This window comes from Ovis aries, chromosome 20, assembly GCF_016772045.2.
Source record: "Ovis aries strain OAR_USU_Benz2616 breed Rambouillet chromosome 20, ARS-UI_Ramb_v3.0, whole genome shotgun sequence".
In the NCBI taxonomy this organism is placed as follows: domain Eukaryota; kingdom Metazoa; phylum Chordata; class Mammalia; order Artiodactyla; family Bovidae; genus Ovis; species Ovis aries.
The window spans coordinates 36,237,741-36,259,055 of record NC_056073.1 but is presented as its reverse complement, the minus strand read 5'-3'; the positions used below and the strand labels follow the sequence as shown (position 1 = coordinate 36,259,055).

At 36.5% G+C, this 21,315-nt stretch overlaps 1 protein-coding gene across 8 annotated transcripts in view; it reads left to right on the top strand.

Annotated features, from left to right (window-relative positions):
• The window catches only part of CDKAL1 (CDK5 regulatory subunit associated protein 1 like 1), a 607,158-nt gene that overhangs the window by 447,636 nt on the left and 138,207 nt on the right, over positions 1 to 21,315 (top strand). For all 8 annotated transcript variants that reach the window (XM_027959157.3, XM_027959153.3, XM_060403461.1 and 5 more), the window contains one exon: positions 15,952 to 16,132. In XM_027959157.3, coding sequence (XP_027814958.1) covers positions 15,952 to 16,132 — 181 coding nt within the window. The remainder of the gene's footprint in view (positions 1 to 15,951; positions 16,133 to 21,315) is intronic.

The window sequence follows — 21,315 nt, the reverse complement described above, 5'->3', positions numbered from 1 at the left end:
AAAAGGATACAATCAGGGCTACTTTCTAGATTACTTGCATAATCTGGGATGTGCTGTAAAGTGTTCAAAATTAACAAGATTTTTTGTTTTCTCACTGGCTCTCTGAGCCAAGGGCTAGTTCTGTCTGCTAATGTTTCTAATCTCCTGGGAACCTACCTCTCCTTCTCATTTGGGCACTGCTGAAAATATGTGTGATAAAATCTGAACTTTCATGAATATCTTTTTGCTAGCTACTGGCACAGATAGGCTATCTGGTGAGGATTTTTTTTTTTTTCTTTCTCTCTTTCTTTTCTTTCTACATTTCTTTTCCTTGGCTGAAAGATAAGCATCTGAGTAAAGGACTGGGAGTCAGAAACCATAATACCAGGGCTGCTGTCCTGTTAACTCACTCTGCGACCATGGACAAGCGACCTTGTCCTCAGGGACCTTAGCATGGAAGTGATACTTGCATAACTGAGGAGAGACTGAGCAGATAATGTTACGTGGGTATTTTTGTTATTTCGTGGTTGTGGTCTCATCAGATGGCACTCGTGTTTCTGGATAACGTCTCAGTCAAGTCACTCTACAGTGATATCCGGTAGTTCATATTTCTGAAAATGGAGGTCTTTTGGGATAATTGTATCTAGCACTACTGGAGATGCGCTGCCCACCATTGCAGGGAGGCAGTTTGTCATTTAAAATCACAGACTCTGAAACCAGACAGACCCAGGCTGTACTGGTTATTGCTGCATGACATTAGGCAAGAGACTTAATCCCTCTGTGCTTCCGCTGCCACATCTATGAAATGGAGAAAATATTGCCCATCTCATTAACTCCTCTGAGGATTAAATGAGTCAGTATATGAAAAGTACTTGAAGAATGCCTGGAATAGGGTAAGTGTTCAATAAGGTTCAGAGAGGCTGGCCTCAGAAAGCACCACGCAGTCACCCTGGCACTGAGCTAATGTGACTAGTCGTGTCTGTCTTCTCTCCTAACGGTGACTTTGGAGTTTGTTATAGCATCCTGATATTCCCTTATGCTTTGCTCCTGGCTTTTAGGACGTTTCTTGGTTTAGGATCGGCTTCCACCAGCCTCAGAAGAAGGCCCAGCATCCCAGCCCCAGTGTATGAGGCACAGGCTGCCCGCACACAGCTGCTGTGATCAGAATGGAACCAGGTTACTCACAGTCAGGGAGAGCCTCAAGCATCTTAAGGCTTGGAGAAGCGTGTCTTAGGTCATGCTGTGGAGGGCTGGGGGACCCCCACTGCTGACAGACCAGTCTAGCGTGGTGTGAGACAGAGCAGAATTGCTCTTTTGGAGGTAAAGATGTGGACCAAATGGGGGATCCGGAAGGCAGTGTCATAAAGAGTGATGGGCTCTTCATGTAAAATCTATAGTGTTTCATGAACAGGCCCATTTCATGTGATATTTGTGTGGAAAGGGCTCTCGGTCCATTGCTGCCCCTCTGCCACAGCAGCCCTTTGAGATGTTCCCTATCCATCTGCTGAGAGGGCCTTCCCCAGAAGCTCACTGGGTAAAGAATCTGCCTTCAGTGTGTTAGACGCAGGAGATGTGGATTTGATCCGTGGGTCAGGAAGATCCCCTGGAGGAGGGCAAGGCAACCCACTGCAGTATTCTTGTCTGGAGAATCCCATGGACAGAGGAGCCTGATGGGCTACAGTCCATGGGGTCTCAAAGAGTTGGATGCAGTGGAAGTGACCGAGTGTGCTTTACTGAGAACGTACCATCCAGTTAATAAGCAGTTTTTGAATGATGGGACTTACCACCCTGAAAAACACAAGGAAGCAACTCTAATGCAGAATTAGAATGAAAACCCCTCTCCCAAGTCTCATAAATCTGGCTTCAACTTCAAACATTCTAGCTCAAACCCCATTTTGCCAAATTTTAAACTGAAAGTTACAAATAAACTCAGGTCATTTAAAATAAGCCTTGACCCCTTATAAATGTTTTACTTATTTCTAGAAGTAAGAATTGAGAGTGAAGCAACTGTTAGTGAACTAATACATATTTTTAAAAGTGCTCGCTGGAGAATCATTGCCTTCATTGTAAGCAGGACAGATCAACTCTGGTGGCCAGTGTCTGGGCAGCATCCATGAAGCCTTTACTCCAAAGAGAAGCTTGACACTTAAAAGCCCTGGACATCGCCTGTTCTCTTCCCTTGCCAGATAGATAAAGGCCAGAAGTGGGCTTCTAGGACTTTGAAGTAGAATGCTGAGATTGATATTAGTCAGAACAGAGATTACTCATTAGTGCATATGAATAAGGGGCTTCCCAGGTGGTGCAGTGGTAAAGAATTCGTCTGCCAGTGCAGGAGACGCAAGAGACACGGGTTTGATCCCTGGGTTGGAACCATCCCTTGGAGTAGGAAATGGCAACCTGCTCCAATGTTGTTGCCTGGAATATTCCACTGGACAGAGGGGCCTGGTAGGCTACACCCGTGGGGTCACAGAGTCGAACACAACTGGATGACTGAGCATGCTCACACACGCACGCATATGAATAAAGCCTGTTACTTTATTGAAATTTTTTGTTCATCACCCCTGTCTTTTTTCCCAGTTCTCCCTTGCCCATCACCTTTAATTCAATGGGCACCTTTATGGAGCCTCAGCTATCAGTAAAGCTGCTGCAGCCTTGCCAAAGAGTATGAGAATGTGACTCTGACCCCATCCTAGTTCCACCAGGTGCTTATGATTGATTTACTAGGACACATAAGACAAGAAAACAAATGTGAGAGGTGCCAGGTGCTATCATAATCTGGCCTTCACAGACATACGAAGTAGGAACCAGGGAGTCGAGATGCTGAGAGAAAATCAGAAATTATTTTGTCAGAGAGATGTGTCATGAGGGATGAATTGTACAGATAGGTGCTAATAGATTGTGCACTAGGATTCCTCAGGGAAAGAGTATTCTGATTTGAACTGTATCAAGAGGACTTTGGTGATAATGAAAAGATTGATTTGGGCTGCATTTTGCACAGCATCATATGCCCACTGACACCTCTCCTCTGCCCCCCGCCAGTTACCCTGGAGTGTCCCTGGGAGTACTTACCAACAATTAGACTCATCAGTTTGTTTGGTTGTTTATGATACAAGTAATAAATATTTTTGGCTTTGTGATTGCAACCGTCACAGTTACTCTTTTCTTGTAGCCAAAGCAGCCATAGTTGACATGGAAATGAATGAGTGTGGCCAAGTTCCAATAAAGCTTTATTTATAAAAATAGGCAGTGGCTGATTTTGCCCCATGGGCCATAGTTTGCCAACCCTTGATCTGATTTTGAGAGTAAGCAGAACAGGAGTTCAACCAATGAGGGATTAAAAAAAAAGTGTGAATATTGCTTCTGTGTTTTGGTTTGATGGCTTTGGGCATGCCCCCTCTGTCTGTATTTTTCCAGTATTACTTAAGATGCTATACAGGTTGCAGTTTAGGATGGCATAGACTTGAAATGTGATGTCTCTGAGTTCTTAATGATAACAACACCTCTACTAAAAGTAGAAATGTGCCTAATTTCTTATTTGTAGTTGACTGGATAACATAGTGATAACGTAGTTATCACTATAGCATTTTGTGAATTATTCTTCCTGAATCCAGTGTTTAGTCACCTTCTAGTCATGCTTTCCTATTGTGATCTGGCTCTGAGTCTCTAAAATTTCAATAAGTGATTTTTTTTTTCAAAGTTTAATTTAAGAAAAAATTAAGCAACTTGCCCAACTTTGTAGTTTTTGCCCTGTCCTGATATTCATTTAATTGGTTCTGCTAATGTGAAAACCCTTTCAAATATGAAAAAAATAAAGCAAGAGAGAAAAGTTGATTATTTCTGTAATTGGATTTTCTCTTGAATAAAATGATTTTACCCACTTTATCTTTCTGACTTAAGGGATGGGGGTGGGGGACCAGTTCTCTTTCATATTGTAGTCGGAAGCAGACAGAAGGTTTAGTCTGTTCCAAGGTATCAGAATAGTGTATTGGTTCTGGTTGTAATTAATTACCGATGCTGAATATACCCTGGCCCCTGCTTTCATTCCCAAATCTAAATTTCCACTGTGTGCAAAATAATTCCATCCAGGAAGAATTCTAATTACTTTAGTAATTATCGTCTTATCTCTAAATGGAATTCAGACATTTGTGGCAGTTTATGAATGTTAGAAATGTTTCATTTCCTTTTCACCTTGAGTAACAGAAAAATACACATTACAGAATCTGGCTTCATTGAACCTTATAATTCATGTTACCATAGAAACAGAAAAACTCATATAAGAATTGTGTTAACAGTAGCATAGATAGTAAATACCTTCACTTTAACCAGCAATATCATAAAATGATTTTAATAAAAGATGTGTAAAACTTCTGTGAAATTTAATATGGTTCCTTTAACTATTATAACAATATTATCCAGTTTGCTTACTTTTAATTTTTAAAGCAATATCTTTGGTCTTATGTAGGGCTTTGTGCTTACTCCTACATACTTGCTGTAAAAGCAAACATGGTGTTACAGGATAAAAAACTTACTTAACATAGTATTTATTTAGTTTTTAGTTAACTGTGATGATTCATTTGATTTTTTGCCTGAAGCCAAACTGTATATTCTGGATTTAAACCAGGTTTAGAAATGTAATGGATGACACTAAATTCTTTGGTGTTATGCATATGCACAGCCCCATCTTTTTTTTTCCCCCCTTATTTACCAGCTACTTTTCTTTCTGAGTTTGAGAAACACTTCTACCCATGAACCTGATTAGTTTTTACACAGACATTTAATAGCCTTTTTTTTTTACCATTTTATTTTGTTTTGTTTTTCAGTTTTTAATATTTTTAATTGAAGTATAGTTGATTTACAATGTTGTTAATTTATGCTGTACAGCAAAGTGATTCAGTTATACATATATACTTTCTTTTTTATAAATATTCTTTTCCATTGTGGTTTATCATAGATATTGAATATAGTTCTCTGTGCTATCCAGTAGGACCTTGTTGTTTATCCATTCTTTCTCTTTATATGAAAGCTTACATCTGCTAACCACAACCTCCCATGCCATCCCTCTGCCAACCCATTTATTTTTAAATCCTGATTTTAAAATTTTAATCCATTTTAAATCCTGATTTCTTAGAATTTCTAGAAATTTGCAAAGCTTTAACAGATCATCTGTCACTTTATCCATCTTCCTTTGCTTGTCTCATGTATATTACTTTTTTACTTCAAAAAAGTAAAATTGTACCAAATTTAAACAGTAAACATCTGAATTCTTTTAAGCTTATCAAAAGATTTTATTACTTTCAAAGAGAAGGAATTAAAAAAAAAAAACAACTAATTACTACTAGCTGCTGTTTCTCAGAGAGAGACCTTGAAAGTCTATCCCTGATTATAAATATCACCTAAAATTACTATGTGAATTATATATTAGCATGTAGATTTTGGCTACTATTGAAAGTAATTTCTTCAAACAAGTAGATTAAACTGCTCTCTGAAGGTCAGGAATTTTATATGTTCTGTTTTGAAAATGATCACAGCTATTTATTTGTAGGAATACATTTATGTTTTTACTGTATTCAGGTTCTTAAAAAATAGGGTTGAAGTTTTTCTAAACCTGTGTTTTTACCATTTATGTGTAATTTTATCCTCAGAGAATGTGATCTGTGTAAATGTGATCTCATTAAGGTAGTAGAATATGAACTTTGATGTATTTGATTGTTTCGATCAGTGTCCTTTTGTGAGGAAAAATTTTGCAAGCTTTTTCTAACAGAGGATATTTAATAAACCCAAACATTTCAGCCTGATCAGTGCTCTTTCCACTGCTCTTCTCTGGTGATTATAGAAGCATTTAAAGCCTAAATGGTTACCTGATAATATATACTTTTTTATCTTTATCATCACTCATCAAGAAATGGGTAGATATAATTATTCCTATTAACAGATGGTTCTGAGAAAGGAAGCAGTAATAACATCCTTAGGAAGAAATCAGGTTTTAAATCCAAGCAGATTTGGGTTTCTAGCCCCAGTTTCTAGCTACTCAATTACAGATTATCTTAGTTTTCTGAGCCTCAGGTCCCTCTTTCACAAAATAGAGATGACAACACATTCCTTCCTAGACTGCTGTGACGACCAAGTAAAGTGATGAATATGAAACATTTATAATAGCAGCTGTTGTACAGTATGTGCTTAATAGATGCCAGCTTGCTTTTGTGTTCCTTAAGAGACTAACAGAAATGGGAAACAAGACCATGCCAGCTCCCTTGAATGTGGACTCGCCTCCTTCTGCTGCACTTAGGGCCCCTACTTCTGCTCATGTTTCTTCTGTATCTGATAGTGTGGGTAGCGAAAGTGAAAGGAGCTCAGTCGTGTCCGACTCTTTGCGACCCCGTAGACTATACAGTCCGTGGAGTTCTCCAGGCCAGAATACTGGAATGGATAACCTTTCCCTTCTCCAGGGGATCTTCCCAACCCAAGGATCAAACCCAGGTCTCCTGCATTGAGGGCAGATTCTTTACCAGCTGAGCCACGAGGGAAGCCCAAGAATACTGGAGTGGGTAACCTATCCCTTCTCCAGTGGATCTTCCCGACCCAGGAATCGACCCGGGGTCTCCTGCATCATTGCAGGTGGATTCTTTACCAACTGAGCTATCAGGATAGTGTGGGTAAGTGTTAGTAAAAAATTACAGCAGTAGTATATGATGAGAATATAAAAGACACTAAAAGTTGACATGCTGTGATTAGTTTGATACTCTTCATCACACAAAAAATTAGAAGATACTGACATGGTGATGTGATTGAAGTATAAATATGTATGAATATGTGTAAAGTTGGAAGAAAAGTTATGACCAACCTAGACAGCATATTAAAAAACAGAGACATTACTTTGCCAACAAAGGTCCATCTAGTCAAGGCTATGGTTTTTCCAGTGGTCATGTATGGATGTGAGAGTTGGATTATAAAGAAAGCTGAGTGCCAAAGAATTGATGCTTTTGAACTGTGGTGTTGGAGAAGACTCTTGAGATTCCTTGGACTGCAAGGAGATCCAACCAGTCCATCCTAAAGGAGATCAGTCCTGGGTGTTCATTGGAAGGACTGATGTTGAAGCTGAAACTCCAATACTTTGGCCACCTGATGCCAAGAACTGGCTCATTTGAAAAGACCCTGATGCTGGGAAAGATTGAAGGCAGGAGGAAGGGGATGACTGAGGATGAGATGGTTGAATGGCATCACCGACTCAATGAATATGAGCTTGAGTAAACTCTGGGAGTTGTGTGGACAGGGAGGCCTGGCGTGCTGCAGTCCATGGGGTCGCAAAAAGTCAGACATGACTGAGCAAGCGAACTGATGTGTAAAGTATAAGAAATTCAAAAATACTCTTAATACTAGCAATTTCTGGCAGTGCAACCTGACAAAAGTCCAAAAATATCTAACACAGGAATTATAAGAGCACTGAGTTTGTTTCTGTAAGTTAATTATGTTAAAACCTGTTGCACAAATAAAAACTGGTCCATAGAAGTTGATAACTAAAAATAAAATTAAATAAGTAGAACTTAAAATATCTGAGCCAAGTTTCTACTTAGAACGTAACTTAACCAGCAGTTCTGTACACGATTTTCTGTTTGGTAAGGTTTGTTCAAATATGTACATAAGTGTGATCAGTACCTAAGTGACACAGGTAAGTGATAAGACTGACCCTTCCTTTGCCATATAGTGGAGTGGGTAGTTGTTCCCTTCTCATACTGGAGTGGGTAGCCTTTCCCTTCTCCAGGGGATCTTCCCAGCCCAGGGATTGAACCTAGGTCTCCCTCATTGCAGGCAGATTCCTTTACCAGCTGAGCTACCAGGGAAGTCCTACCATTTAGTGATTCTGTGACTACTGGCAATTTCTTCTACCTTTCAGAATTTTATTTCGCTAATGTTACTTTCCTTTTCATAGGGACTAAGTAGACTGTACCTTACATGGAGGTTATATTAAACAAAATATTTAAGTTTACATATTGCTAGTATCCATATGATAAATGATGGTTACTGTTAACATCTCTCTGACAGGATTAGAAAAATACTGGTTAAAACATGGCAGGTAGTATGTTGCATGGTACTAGCATGCACCATCCTAAGCAGCTAGCATATGTACTAACTCATTAATCCTCGTATCTGTGAATACTTTCGCTATCCTCATTTTATAGAGAAGAAAACTGAAGCATCCTGGTACTAAATAAGTAACTTGCCCAAAAGCTTGCAGCTCGTTAGTAGCAGAGCCCCTCAGGGAAGATTTTTCTCCTAGTCACCCATGTTAAAAGATTAGGAATGGATTCCCAAGCCTTCTAGTCTTTCTTTGTCCTAGTGACCCAGTTTGGCTTTTCAGCCCTTAGCTAAATATATCAGGGGTTTTTCTGTTTTCAGTCCAGGTCCTTTGAGAACTTTTTTGCAAACTTAATAAAATAAATTTAAAGCTGCTGAAAATTTTTTTAACTTTCTGTGAAGATGTCATACTGTTTCTCCCTAAATTTCCTCCTTTAGTATGAAGAAAATGACTCCTTGTTTTCATAAATCAGTAGTTGGGAAATAAATGCAAGTTTTCTTCTTTCTAGTCCATCATGAAAGTAGGCTCTGAACATAACTCCCTTTCAACCTTAACTTGACCTTTTATTATCTTTGCCTTTTCTCCCCTATTTGACCATATTTAACTCTTGGCTAAGGACTTCTTAGAATAAAGTATATTATGGAGAATTCCTTAACTATCTTCAGACAGATAATTTTTGTTTGGGTGTTGTTTTTTCACTTTTAAGAGGTTTGTTGTGGGTATAATTCGGACGCTATCCAGTATGCACCCAACATAAGTGTGTGTTTGAAGATTTTTAGTAAACGTATACATTTGTGCAACTGTCATCACAACTCAGTTTTAGAATGCTTTCGTTATGACAAAGATTCTCTTAATGACTGCTTGGAGTGAATCCCTGCCCCCCGCCCCAGGCAACCACTGATCTGTTTTCTGTCTCTATAGTTTTGCTTCTGTAGAAATTTCACCCAAGTGGAAAACAGTAAGTAATCCTTTGTGTCTCCCTTCTTTTATTTAGGAATGTTTTCAAGGTTCATCCATGTTGGTGCATCTATCATTAGTTGGTTCTCTTTTACTTGTAAATTTCCATTGTATGGATATCCATTTGTTTATTCATCCACCAGCTGATAGACATTTGGACTGTTTCCGGGTTGGAACCATTATGAAGAAAGCTACTGTAAAAATCTATGTACGAGTCTTTGTGTGGACATATGTTTTAATTTCTCTTGGTGCATAACTAGAAATAGACTTTCTCAGTAACATTAAGTGTGTTTTTAACTTTTTAAACAATTGCCAAACCATTTTCCAAAGTGTGCCATTTTAAATTCCCACCTGCAATGGGATAAGTGTTTCGGTTTCTCAATATGCACACTGATGTCTGCTCTTTTCCAGTTTTTTCAGCATAGCCACTCTCCTGAGTATGTGGCATCTTACACGGTTTCACCTGGGGTTTCCAGATTACTAATGATGTTGGACAATTTTTTATGCACTGTTTTATACTCTCTGTATATCTTCTTTAGTGAAGTGCTAATAATCCTTTGCCCAGTGTACAGTTGTGTTGTCTTCCTGTGTTGATGAGCCAAAAGAGTACTTAATATATTTTGTGTACAAACTATACAAATCTTTTTATCAGATGTATGATTTGTAAAGCTGTTCCCAGTCTGTAGCTTCTCTTTTTGGTTTCTTAACAGTGTGTTTTTCAGTAAGCCCAATTTATCAGTTTGTCCAACTTCTTTTCATAGATTGTGCTTTTGGTATTGGTGTTACAGCTAATAGATCTTTGCCTTTTTAGTCAAGTCTCAAAGTTTCTTCTGGAAATTTAGTAATTCTAGCTCTTAGATATCTGTGATTCATATAGAAGTACTTTTTATGTATAATACAAGATAAGGGTCTAATAAGTTCTTTTTTTCTCTCTTTTTTGGCACATGGTATATAATTGCTCCAGCACCATTTACTGAAAACACTGTCTCTTGCCCTTGTTGAATTTCCTTGGCTGTTTTGTTGAAAATGAACTATAAATTTATGGGTGCATTTTTGGATTCTCTGTGTTGTTTCTCTCACTGGTCTGTTCTTATACTGCTGCCATGCTGTCTTGATTACTGTAGCTTTTGTTGTAGGTCTTTAAGTTGGGTTTCACCCTTATGGCAGAAAGTGAAGAGGAACTAAAAAGCTTCTTGTTGAAAGTGAAAGAGTAGAGTGAAAAAGTTGGCATAAAACTCAACATTCAGAAAACAAAGATCATGGCATCTGGTCCCATCCCTTCATGGCAAATAGATGGGGAAACAGTGGAAACAGTGTCAGACTTTATGTTTTTGGCTCCAAAATCACTGCAGATGGTGATTGCAGCCATGAGATTTAAAAGATGCTTACTCCTTGGAAGGAAAGTTATGACCAATCTAGAGAGCATATTGAAAAGCAGAGACATTACTTTGCCAACAAAGGTCCATCTAGTCAAGGCTATGGTTTTTCCTGTGGTCATGTGTGGATGTGAGAATTGGACTGTAAAGAAAGCTGAGTGCCAAAGAATTGATGCTTTTGAACTGTGGTGTTGAAGAAGACTCTTGAGAGTCCCTTGGACTGCAAGGAGATCCAACCAGTCCATTCTAAAGGAGATCAATCAGTCCTGGGTGTTCATTGGAAGGACTGATGTTGAAGCTGAAACTCCAATACTTTGGCCACCTGATGCCAAGAACTGGCTCATTTGAAAAGACCCTGATGCTGGGAAAGATTGAAGGCAGGAGGAGAAGGGGAAAACAGAGGATGAGATGGCTGGATGGCATCACTGACTCGATGGACATCTGAGTGAACTCCGGGAGATGGTGATGGACAAGGGAGGCCTGGCGTGCTGCGATTCATGGGGTCGCAAAGAGTCGAACACGACCGAGCAACAGAACTGAACTGAAGCTGGGTTTATGCATTCCACTAACTTTGTTCCTTTTCAAAATTGTTTCGGCTATCTTAGGTCCTTTGCATTTTCATATAAATTTTAGAATCAGCTTACTGATGTTTTCTATGGGAAAACATGCTGAAATATTTTGATGGTGGTTGCATTGAATCTTGCATCAATTTGAAGAGACCACCCATCTCAACAACAGTTAAATCTTCCAATGCATGAAAATGATATTTTTTAGTTTATTTAGCTATTCTTTAATAATCCAGCAAATTTTAAGAAACTCTCTTTATCTGTTTTTATGCTCAAATGTTTTCTTAAGTATTTTTATGCTAATGTGAATGAAATTCTTTTCTTGATTTAATTTTCTCATTTTTCATTTAATATATCAAAATACAATTAATTTCTATATGTTGATCTTTAGCATTAGTGAACTCATTTTTTCTACTGGATTCTTTTGATTCCTTAAATTTTCTACATATGAGATTATGTCACTTACCCCCAAAAAAACTTTTTCTTTTCAATCTATATGCTTTTAATTTCTTTCTCTTGCTTTCCTGCCCTGAATATATGTTCTGCTCCACTAAAATGCTGAATTGAAGAAGAACAGAATTCTTTGCCTTGTTGCTATTCTTAATGGAATAGCATTTAGTATTCTACCAATAAATATGATCATAGCTCTAGACCTTTTATCAGACTGCAATAGCTTCCTTCTGTTCTTTCTATGCTGAGAATTTTTATCATGAATCAGGGTTGGTTTTGTAAACTGAATTTTCTGCAAGTACTAAGATCACCATGGGGTTTTTATCCATTTTTCTTTTCATATGGCTTATTTCATTAATATTTTCGTGTCATACCAACCCTTGCATTTCTGATTAAAAACATAGTTATGATATAGAATGCTTTTAATGTATTTCAGTACTCGGTTTGTTTATATTTTGTTAAGGATTTTTGTCTCTTGAGTTCATGAGGATTATTGGTCTGAAAATATTAGTATTTCCATCTCTTTCTCTGTTTTTTCATATAGACCACTTTTGCTGAAATTGTAAAATGAGTTTATTTCTCATCTGTTTTTGAAATCATGTCTAGGAATTCCTGATTATCCAGTGGTTAGAATTCAGTGCTCTCACTGCCGCAGCTCCAGGTTTGATCCCTGGTCAGGAAACTAAGATATGGCATGCCAACTGGCCAAAAACAAAAAAGAAATAATCTCTGTAGAATTGGTTGTATTCCCTCTTAAATATAAAGGCATTTAGACTGGGTTGTTTTGTGTTGTTTTCTTTGACAATATTTTAAATTACAAGTTGGATTTTTGTAATAGATAAAAAACTATCCAGATTTTCCTGTCTTTTTCGGTCCATTTTTATAACTTACATCTTTAAAAGAATTTGCCCATTTCATCCAAGTGTTTTTAGTTTTTTGACACAAAATTGCATATAATATTCCCTTATTATCCTTTGAATATTGATAGCATCTATAGTGCTTCTCCTTCATCATGCCTGAAGTTGGTTATTTGTGTTTTATCTTCTCAGTCTACTACTAGTTTAGTAATTTTATTATTTTTAAAGATACACCCTACTTTTGTTGTTTTTTCTCTATATTCTTTTTTTTTGTTTCCTTCTTTTACCTTTACTAGTTTATTTGTCTTACTTTGGACTTGATTTGCTCCTTTTTAAACCTCTTAAGATGGAAGGTTAGATTATTGTTTACCTCTTTCTAACACAGACATTTAAATTTATTAATTCATTTCTAAGCACTCCTTTAGCTACATCCCATATATTTAGAAAGGTTATATTTTTATTTTCATTCAAGATTGTTTTTTCTCTTTCTACTTCTAATTTAGTGTTTCCTGAAAGTGTGGACTGATCGTCCTAAAATTAATTTCCATAAGACTAAAAAATAATTCTTTTAATCATATATTTTGTTTATGCCTAATAATTTCAATAGGTCTGATCCTTTTTCTGATCATTTTTACCGCTTTGAGATAGTATGTGTGTTAGTCTTACTTTTTTCGTATGTGCAATTTGAAGCTCATGATTTATTGAGACCTAAATAATGATGTAGAATCATCCTTCTTATACTTTTGCCAATAAAACACCAAATTGCAAGTGAAAATATAGAAGTGAATTAAAGCACCACATTTTTTGTAGCATTTCAGATATAGTATGGAGTGTATATTTGTAAATATTTTTAGTCAGTCTAAATAATAAGTATTTTAAAATATTTGGAGTTTTCTTAAATGCTGGCCTACCTACTACATAGGTAGTATTCTCTTCACATGTCCCTGACTGATTTCTCAGAACTAATCATAAGATCAGAGCAGAGGCATAGTTGGAAATGTTCTCATTAATTCCATTCCCAAGTTATTTAATGAACCTTTTTGCAAGTAAATAGTGTAAGTCGGGGAAAATGCATCAAAATTTCTCTTATTTACGCTAATTGAACATTTTCATCATTCTTTCAGAATTAATACTACTATGAAAATGTAAATACAGAAGGTCTTCTAGATTTTAAAAAGCCTTAACAGCTAGTAATTATATTTATTAGACTCACAGTTTGAATACATTTGTAGAAATGGTCATTTAAAAATATTAGTATTTTGAAAACTTATATTGTCTCAAAAAGCAGCATTTAGTCACAATTAGCATTAAATATTTGCATTAGTATTCTGTTTTACGCCCCTTAAAATTTCCTCACAGACTCTAAAATCATATGCAATTAATTTAGAATTTGGTCCACTTCAAACTTGTTTGATTTTTCTCATGTACTGAAGAGAATTATTTACTAGGCAATTAACAGTGTAAATATGAGATTTTTTTATTTGGCTCACCTAAGAAGCCCAGTTATTTTGAAGAACCTACGTAGAATGATTTGCATGTACAAAATCAATGTATAGATGAGTTTCAACAGTAAGGTGTAGTCTCTAGTTTGAGACATTTTATGGGTAGTTAGTTTATGTTGTTACATACTTTGAAACCTAAGTTGCATTTGTTTTTGAATTCTAACTGAGGTCTTTCACTAACTCATAGTGTGCTACCCTCACCTCTGTTATTGGTCAGCTTTTTTGTAGATGATCAAATGTATTTATGCATTAAACACCCTCTTTGTTAACATTTATGATGACTACTGTAAAGGTTTGTCTTTTCTTTTTTGCTCTGGACTTGAAGGCCAAAGTAAGCAGGTGTTGCATCATGCTGAACCCAATTACACAGGATCAAGAAGGATGCTGGGTGAGGGGGAGGAGCAGTAGGTACTTTCCTTTGGGAATGCCCCGCAGTCCAGTGCCAAGTTCATTCCAATTCATAGCCTAGTACACTAGCCAATTGTCTCTGTCACTGCAGTGTTTCACAGGCAGTTTCTCAGATTTTTTTTTCTCTAATTTGCTATGGGAGATAGACTCGTCTCTGTCATTTCTGCTGTGATCTATTGCTTTTATTTTTAGTTGTGGATTTCTTTTGTTCAGAAGTAGTTTTATGTCAACTGTAAAAAAAAAAGATTGCTAATTGAAGTTATTGACATAGTTTTATTTCACATGCTTTAGTAAGTCTAGAAATCATCTTTTTATTTAAAACTTACTATTAAAGCATATGTTTTTTATGATATTTAAAAATAATTTTTATAATTACCCTTAAAAGAAAAAAATAATTTTATATCACAATAAAAATTTAAAAAAAATTTTTCCAAATATGCTGTTTCATTCTTCTTTGTGCATTTTTGTCTCTTTTTCTTTTTAGCAGCACATAGACAAGTTCCAGAACTTGGAACTTTTACTAATTAAAGTTCAGCCAAATGAATAGCTGGGTGAGACTAAGCAGAAAGCAAGAAACATTTTAAAAAATGAATTGTCATTCTTTCACACAATATTGTAGCATACTTATGGAGAAACTCAATAGCCAAAGAGAAATGACTGCCAAGATGCTAACATGAAATTTTTTATACTTTCAAAAAAAAATTAACACCCTAAAAACTTACAGAAAGTTAGGGGGGGCACATGTAAAAAGTTTGCATCAGAGTCAGTCTGGAAATCTCATCAGCATCCTTGCCTAGTAAAAAAAAAAAAAAAAAAGAGGAACAACACAACATTCTGATGGCTAATACTTTTTATTTTGGAGTACTATGCATAGCCACACTATTGGTCAGTTGTGTGGATTAAGATGTTCAGAGATGTTAAGACAGTAACAACAAAATTTCCCTGCCACTCTTTTTAATGAAGCTTTTGAAAGAATACTCCAGCAGAATTAAGGAGAACAGAATAGTCAAGAATTAGGATGACATAGGATCCAGGGAAAAAAGGTGATTGAAGAAAAGACCAAGGAATCATATTCAAGAATGAGAGCTGGTCCATTATGAAAGCAACTCATACTTGAAGAAAGTTAGGAATGGCATTTCCAGAGAGAAAAAGGGAACCGGTGAATTATATGGTACTCTGAAAATTTAGAAAATAATATTGGATTTTGACAAAACTGATGAATCTGGAAAACATTTAATTAAGTACATAGAATAGTAAATATTTTTTTAAAAAAAACAGGCAGTTATTAATTATACAAAAAATTAAATGTGCAAAAGAAACCCTATTGATAGCATACCAGTTGACTGTAGAGTGAACAATATCTTAGCAATTATACCAATGGAAATACCATTAATACTGTTAATTTAACTAAAAGTTGAGCACTGATTATGTTGGGAGGAGAAGGATAAAGTAGTTTAAAGAGCTAAATCCTTGTTGAAGTCGTCAAGTGCTGCCTAACAATCAGTAAATCTAGAAATAGCAGAATAAGCATCAGTACTAAAATGTAAAAGAAAAGACAAACATCTGAATTATTTTAAAAATGGGTACTTTGGGGGAATGGTAGGGAGCCATGTTTTTTATAAACTTTAACTATTTAGGGCATTTTAAAACTCTTTGCAAATGTCTCTTTCCTAAAAATAAAATTTAATTTTTAAAGGAATAATGGGGTTTGAAATGTCAAGGAAGTAGAATAATTATGGATTGCATTTAACTTTGTACATTTTTTGTCTCATTATTTTCTAGAGTTCCTGGAATAACTATTGCTACAGATATTATCTGTGGTTTTCCTGGAGAAACAGACCAAGATTTTCAAGAAACAGTGAAACTTGTTGAAGAGTACAAATTTCCAAGTCTCTTTATTAACCAGTTTTACCCAAGACCAGGAACTCCTGCTGCAAAAATGGAACAAGTTCCAGCACAAGTGGTGAGATACTTTTCTTGTAAGATGTTAAATTTAGCCAGTAGCTATAACAATGCAGCTGTGTTGCCTACCTTCAGGCAACCAACTCATGGTGTGACCCTTAAGTTACAAATTATGGAGCGTTTGTTCCCAGTTGGGGTCAGGGGCAGGGAGACCTTTGTACACTTAATGACCTTAGGCGACTAAAATGTTACTTTTTGTTTTTCCCTCTTGGGGAAGGAATGAGGATCAGATAACACTGGGAAAAACTTTTTTAAACTTTTATTTAGTACTAACTGTATTTACAAGATAAGTCCTTGGATGTTTGAAAATAAGGCAAAATTTAAATATCTGTGAGTGAAAGAGGCTTCCCTACTTCATAAGAGCTGCTTTTCATAATTTGTTGCTTACTGGGGAGTCCCCTGGTTTTCTTCCCTTTCCGTGGGATAGATTTGATGCTGTCTATTTCAGATGTGGTATTGCTTTCACAATGAACCTCAATTTCATTCTTACATGTTCATTGATATATTAGAATAAGATGACATGAAATATATGTGAAAGAGTTTGAGATCCAGGAAAGGCAAACTGTTCCCCAGAATGCCCCAGAAATTAATCGCCTCACACAATAGCCAATTTCGGTTAAATTCATTGGCTCAAGATGAAAAAATATTAGTAAGCCTTAAGAGGAAGTAGATTATTTTCAGTGAAAATGTTCTGCTTTGTTTCTGATAACTAAAACAAATTGTGTGCTACCATTAGTTTTTCATAAACATTAAAAAAATGTTTTCCTTTTTATATCTAAATTACAAATTTTATTGACATATAATATGCATACAACAAAATTACCTCTTTCCAGCGTGTGGTTTTTCAAATCTTGATAAATGCATTCTCTAGTGTAACTGCACCTACCATCAAAATATGGAACAGTTCCATCAGATCCCCTCAAATTCCCTTTTACTTTTTTGTAGTCATCTACTCTCTCCATCCCCAGCTCCTGGCAACTACTGTTCTATTGTCCTTAAATAGTCTAATTCTTTTTTAAACTTCTTTAATAAAAAAAATTTTTTTGAGCTATGAAATACATGCAGAAAAGTGTGTTTCTAGATGTTTTCTCTTCATCTCTTTTCTGGTTTCTTGCTGTTTGTGGTAGCGAGGAGCGAGGTGAACAGCAGCAGTGACATGTTTGGTCCCTACAGAAGTAAAGCTGCTGTCCCCGCATGGGGCTTCTGGAAATGCAGACTCTGAAGCCCCACCCCACCCCAGACCTCCCCATTCAGTTTTCCTCTCCAAGTGATTTGTGTGTACATTAAAATTGTGGTCTTGGAGAAGACTCTTGAGAGTCCCTTGGACTGCAAGGAGATCCAACCAGTCCATCCTAAAGGAGACCAGTCCTGGGTGTTCATTGGAAGGACTGATGCTCAAGCTGAAACTCCAGTGATTTGGCCATCTGATGCCAAGAACTGACTCATTTGAAAAGACCCTCATGCTGGGAAAGATTGAGGGCAGAAGAAGGGGACGACAGAGGATGAGACGGTTTGATGGCATCACTGACATGATGGACATGAGTTTGAGTAAACTCCAGAAGTTGGTGATGGACAGGGAAGCCTGGCATGCTGCAGTCCGTGGGGTCACAAAGAGTCAGACACAACTGAGCAACTGAACTGAACTGATCCTAGTTTACCATTGCTTTACTCATCTATTTTTAATCTGTCCTCAAATCCACCTAAGGAATTTCTAACTTTAATGAATCTATTTTTTTACTTCTAGAATTACAAAATTATTCTTTTTTTAATAGATTCTAGTGTTCTGGTGAAGTTCCCCATACTTTCCTCTGTATTTTTATGTTTAATTAGTTACCTTAAAGCCCATACTGAATTCTCTAATATCTGAATCTGATGTCAGCTTGTATTGACTTTTTTCCCTTGATTTGAATGACTTGTCTTCTCTTTCCATATATATGATCATTTTCATTCTATGATTACCTTTGTCTATTAATTAAAAAAAAAAAACAGCTATGGGTTCTAGACTGTAATATATCTTCCTCTGGGAGGACTTTGGTTTTGTTAGACTCTAACAAAAACTGATTATTGCAACTGATCTGAGATTGATTTTTGAAACTATTTTTCAGTCTTTCTGAGGATTGGGTTATTTCTAGCTTGCCCTAACTTTTTGAAGGCGGACAGTGGCGGGTTGGTATTTAACAGCTGACATTCAGTGGGATGGGTTCTGACTTGTAGCTTTTGCCGATTTCCATAGTGTAAATACTTTCACTGCTGCCAATTTCAAATCACCAGTGTGATATCACTCAACATGAAATTGGAAAGAAAAAACACATAATCAACTCTTGTGAACTGGTAAAAAGCCTGAGCAAACCAAAATTCTGTGGTGGTTAGCAGGGCCTTTTCTTTATGGGAGGTTTTCAACTTTTAATTTTTGTCTCTGCAAGCTCATGAAAACACTTAAGGCTCTGCATAGTCACTCAGTCTCTTCGGTTTTACTTGGCTTCTCAGGCTCCCATCCACTGCTTACAAATTGCTAAATACCCAGAGGGGAAAAGTAGATTCAAATATTGAGCTTTTCTCTAGGATCTTAATTTCTCAGGTTCTCACTCCCTTGATAGCTTTTTGATGTTGAAACAGTACATATTATAAATTTTATTCACCTTTTCTAACTGTTGTTGCCAAGATCACTGGTCTGATACAAGCTGGTTTGCCTTAGCCACAAGCAGAACTCTGCATAAAATCAACTTTCAGATGCTTTTTATTTTGTTCTTTCGTCTTTTACACATAACCCCTTAGCATCTTCCTTACATTTTTAGACTTCAGTCATCCAGCTGTGGCATAGCAGAACCTTTTTTTTTAAATGACTTTATATATTTAAGAGCAGTTTTAGATTCAAAGCAAAATTGAGTAGAAGGGACACAGAGTTCCCTTATAGTCTGTCACATACACGTGCAGCTTCCCCCAATACCAGCATCGCTCGCCAGAGTGGTGTGTTGGTTACATCATTATCACCCAAAGTCAGTAGCTTATATTTCGTTTCACTCTGCATTCTGTGGGTTTGGGGAAATGTGTAAAGACAGGTAACTACCATTAGAGTCTCGTACAGAATAGTTGGATCTTCTGTACAAACCCTCTGTGCTCTCCCTTTTTGTTGTTCCCCTGCCCCTCAGTACTACCGTCTTCATAATTTTGCCTTTTCAACTATGTCATATAGTCGGGATCCTAGGGTATTGTAGCCTTTTCAGATTGCCTTATTTCACTTAGTAGTATGCAGTTAAAGTTTCTCCATGTCTTTTTATGGCTTAATAGCTCATTGCATTTTAAAACAACAGAAATTCATGGTCTGACAATTCTGGACACTAAAGCCCAGAGGCAGGCCCCTGCTTCTCTGGACCACACAGGAGAATCCTGCCTTGCCTGTAGCTGGCTTTGGGTGGTTTCCCGATCGTCTTCCCTTTGCTTATATCTGCCTTCATGGTCACATGATGTCCCCGCGTGTCTCTTGTCTTCATGTGGCTGTCTTCTTGTAAGGGCTCCAGTCAGAACAGGTATGGGACCCAGCGCACTTCTCATCTCAACTTCTTACATCTGCAGTAACCCCCTTTTCAAATAAGGTTGTGTTCTGAGATTAAGGGGTTATGACTTCAACATACAACACAATCCACAGCACTTCTCTAAATTTCTGTAATTATGCTCTAGGTGAAAACTGTAGCCTGAAAGACTTTCATCTTTATAAAATTCAGAATCTTAAATAAAGGGAATTAAGTATTAGTGATGAAACTTTAGAGGCTTTCCATCAAAGAGAGGATATATCCTGTGCCTTGAATCTCATTGGTTTTCTTAAATTTATCAAAAGTTAACAATTGTCTACTTTAAAGTAGGTACTTTTGAAACTTCTTAGTAACTAGACTTCACTAAAGTAAAACATGGCTACCAAATACTTAGATAGGAGATTTTCCCCTAATTTGTTTCCCATTTCCTTATCTAAAAAATCAGTGATAAAAATAGGCTCTAACCCATACTGAAAGAAAAACAAAATAACAGTTACTTTCAAACAACACTGTTTATCCTGTCTTTAGAATGCCTCAGTGCAAATATGTTGTTGCCTTGAATATATTGTATTTCCATTAAAATCAAACTTCCCAAATGTTCTTTCCAAAGGTCAAATTGGTATGTTTATATTTTCTATTTCATTGAGTCTTCCTTTATTAGTCTTCATTAATCTTAAGTAATTCTATTAGTATTTTAAAAATTGTGGCTGAGGTTCTTAGTCTAGCTAGAAGAGGTAACTTAAGTTTTGAAAGTCCTTTAATTCTTAGCTATCATTTCCAGACTTTGTTTTTAAGAAAATTTTGATGAAGAATAAATAATGAAACTCTAATGAAGTCTGTGTTTTAAGAGGCCTATGACTTGAAAAAAAAATAATTTTTAGGTGACAAGACTAGCTTTGGAATGTTCATGTTGGTTTAAAACATTACCTTGTAATATTAAATCCACCTGCTTGCTTGTCTTACATCTTGGAACCAGAGATAGAGATAATGTGTTTAGATCTGTGTTAGCATAAAATACTCATAACTCACTCACGTGCAGTTTCTAGTACATTTACCCTAGGGATAACGCTTCTTCCTCAGCTAGGAAGAGTGTAGGTGCTTGTTTCTGAGACAGCTGCAGGGCCATCCTTGGGGTAGATGAAGGTAGCTTCACTGAAAATGTCCCCAGTGGATTTCGCTGAGGGAGTGAATTTTTGCTGGAGGTGTTTCGGATCAGGGCGAGGTGACCACTTGGAATAGATGTCAAATAAGAAATGTTCTTAAATCATATGCAGATTTAAGAACAGTGGCATATAACTGCTCTCCCAAATCTAGCTGCCTATGAATTCTTTAAAAAAGCAGAATGGAGAAATAAAGCAGATAGACAAGAACTTTGTCACTTTCTCTAAATGTTTTTAAAACTTTCTGTTATTTCTAAGTATGATGTAAAAGTTTAACAGCTCAATATTTTAGAGAATCACAAGTTGCCTTAATGGAAGGAATTCTGATATTTTTACCTTTGATAGCATAATTACATTATTTACACAGTTTCTGATTTTCAAATTAAACTTTTTTCTTTGGGAGGAGAGGGAAAAGTATTTTCCAGAGTTTTTGTACTCTAGATTGTTCATTGTATTTTATTCTAAACCAATTTCCAATCATACCTCAAGGCAAG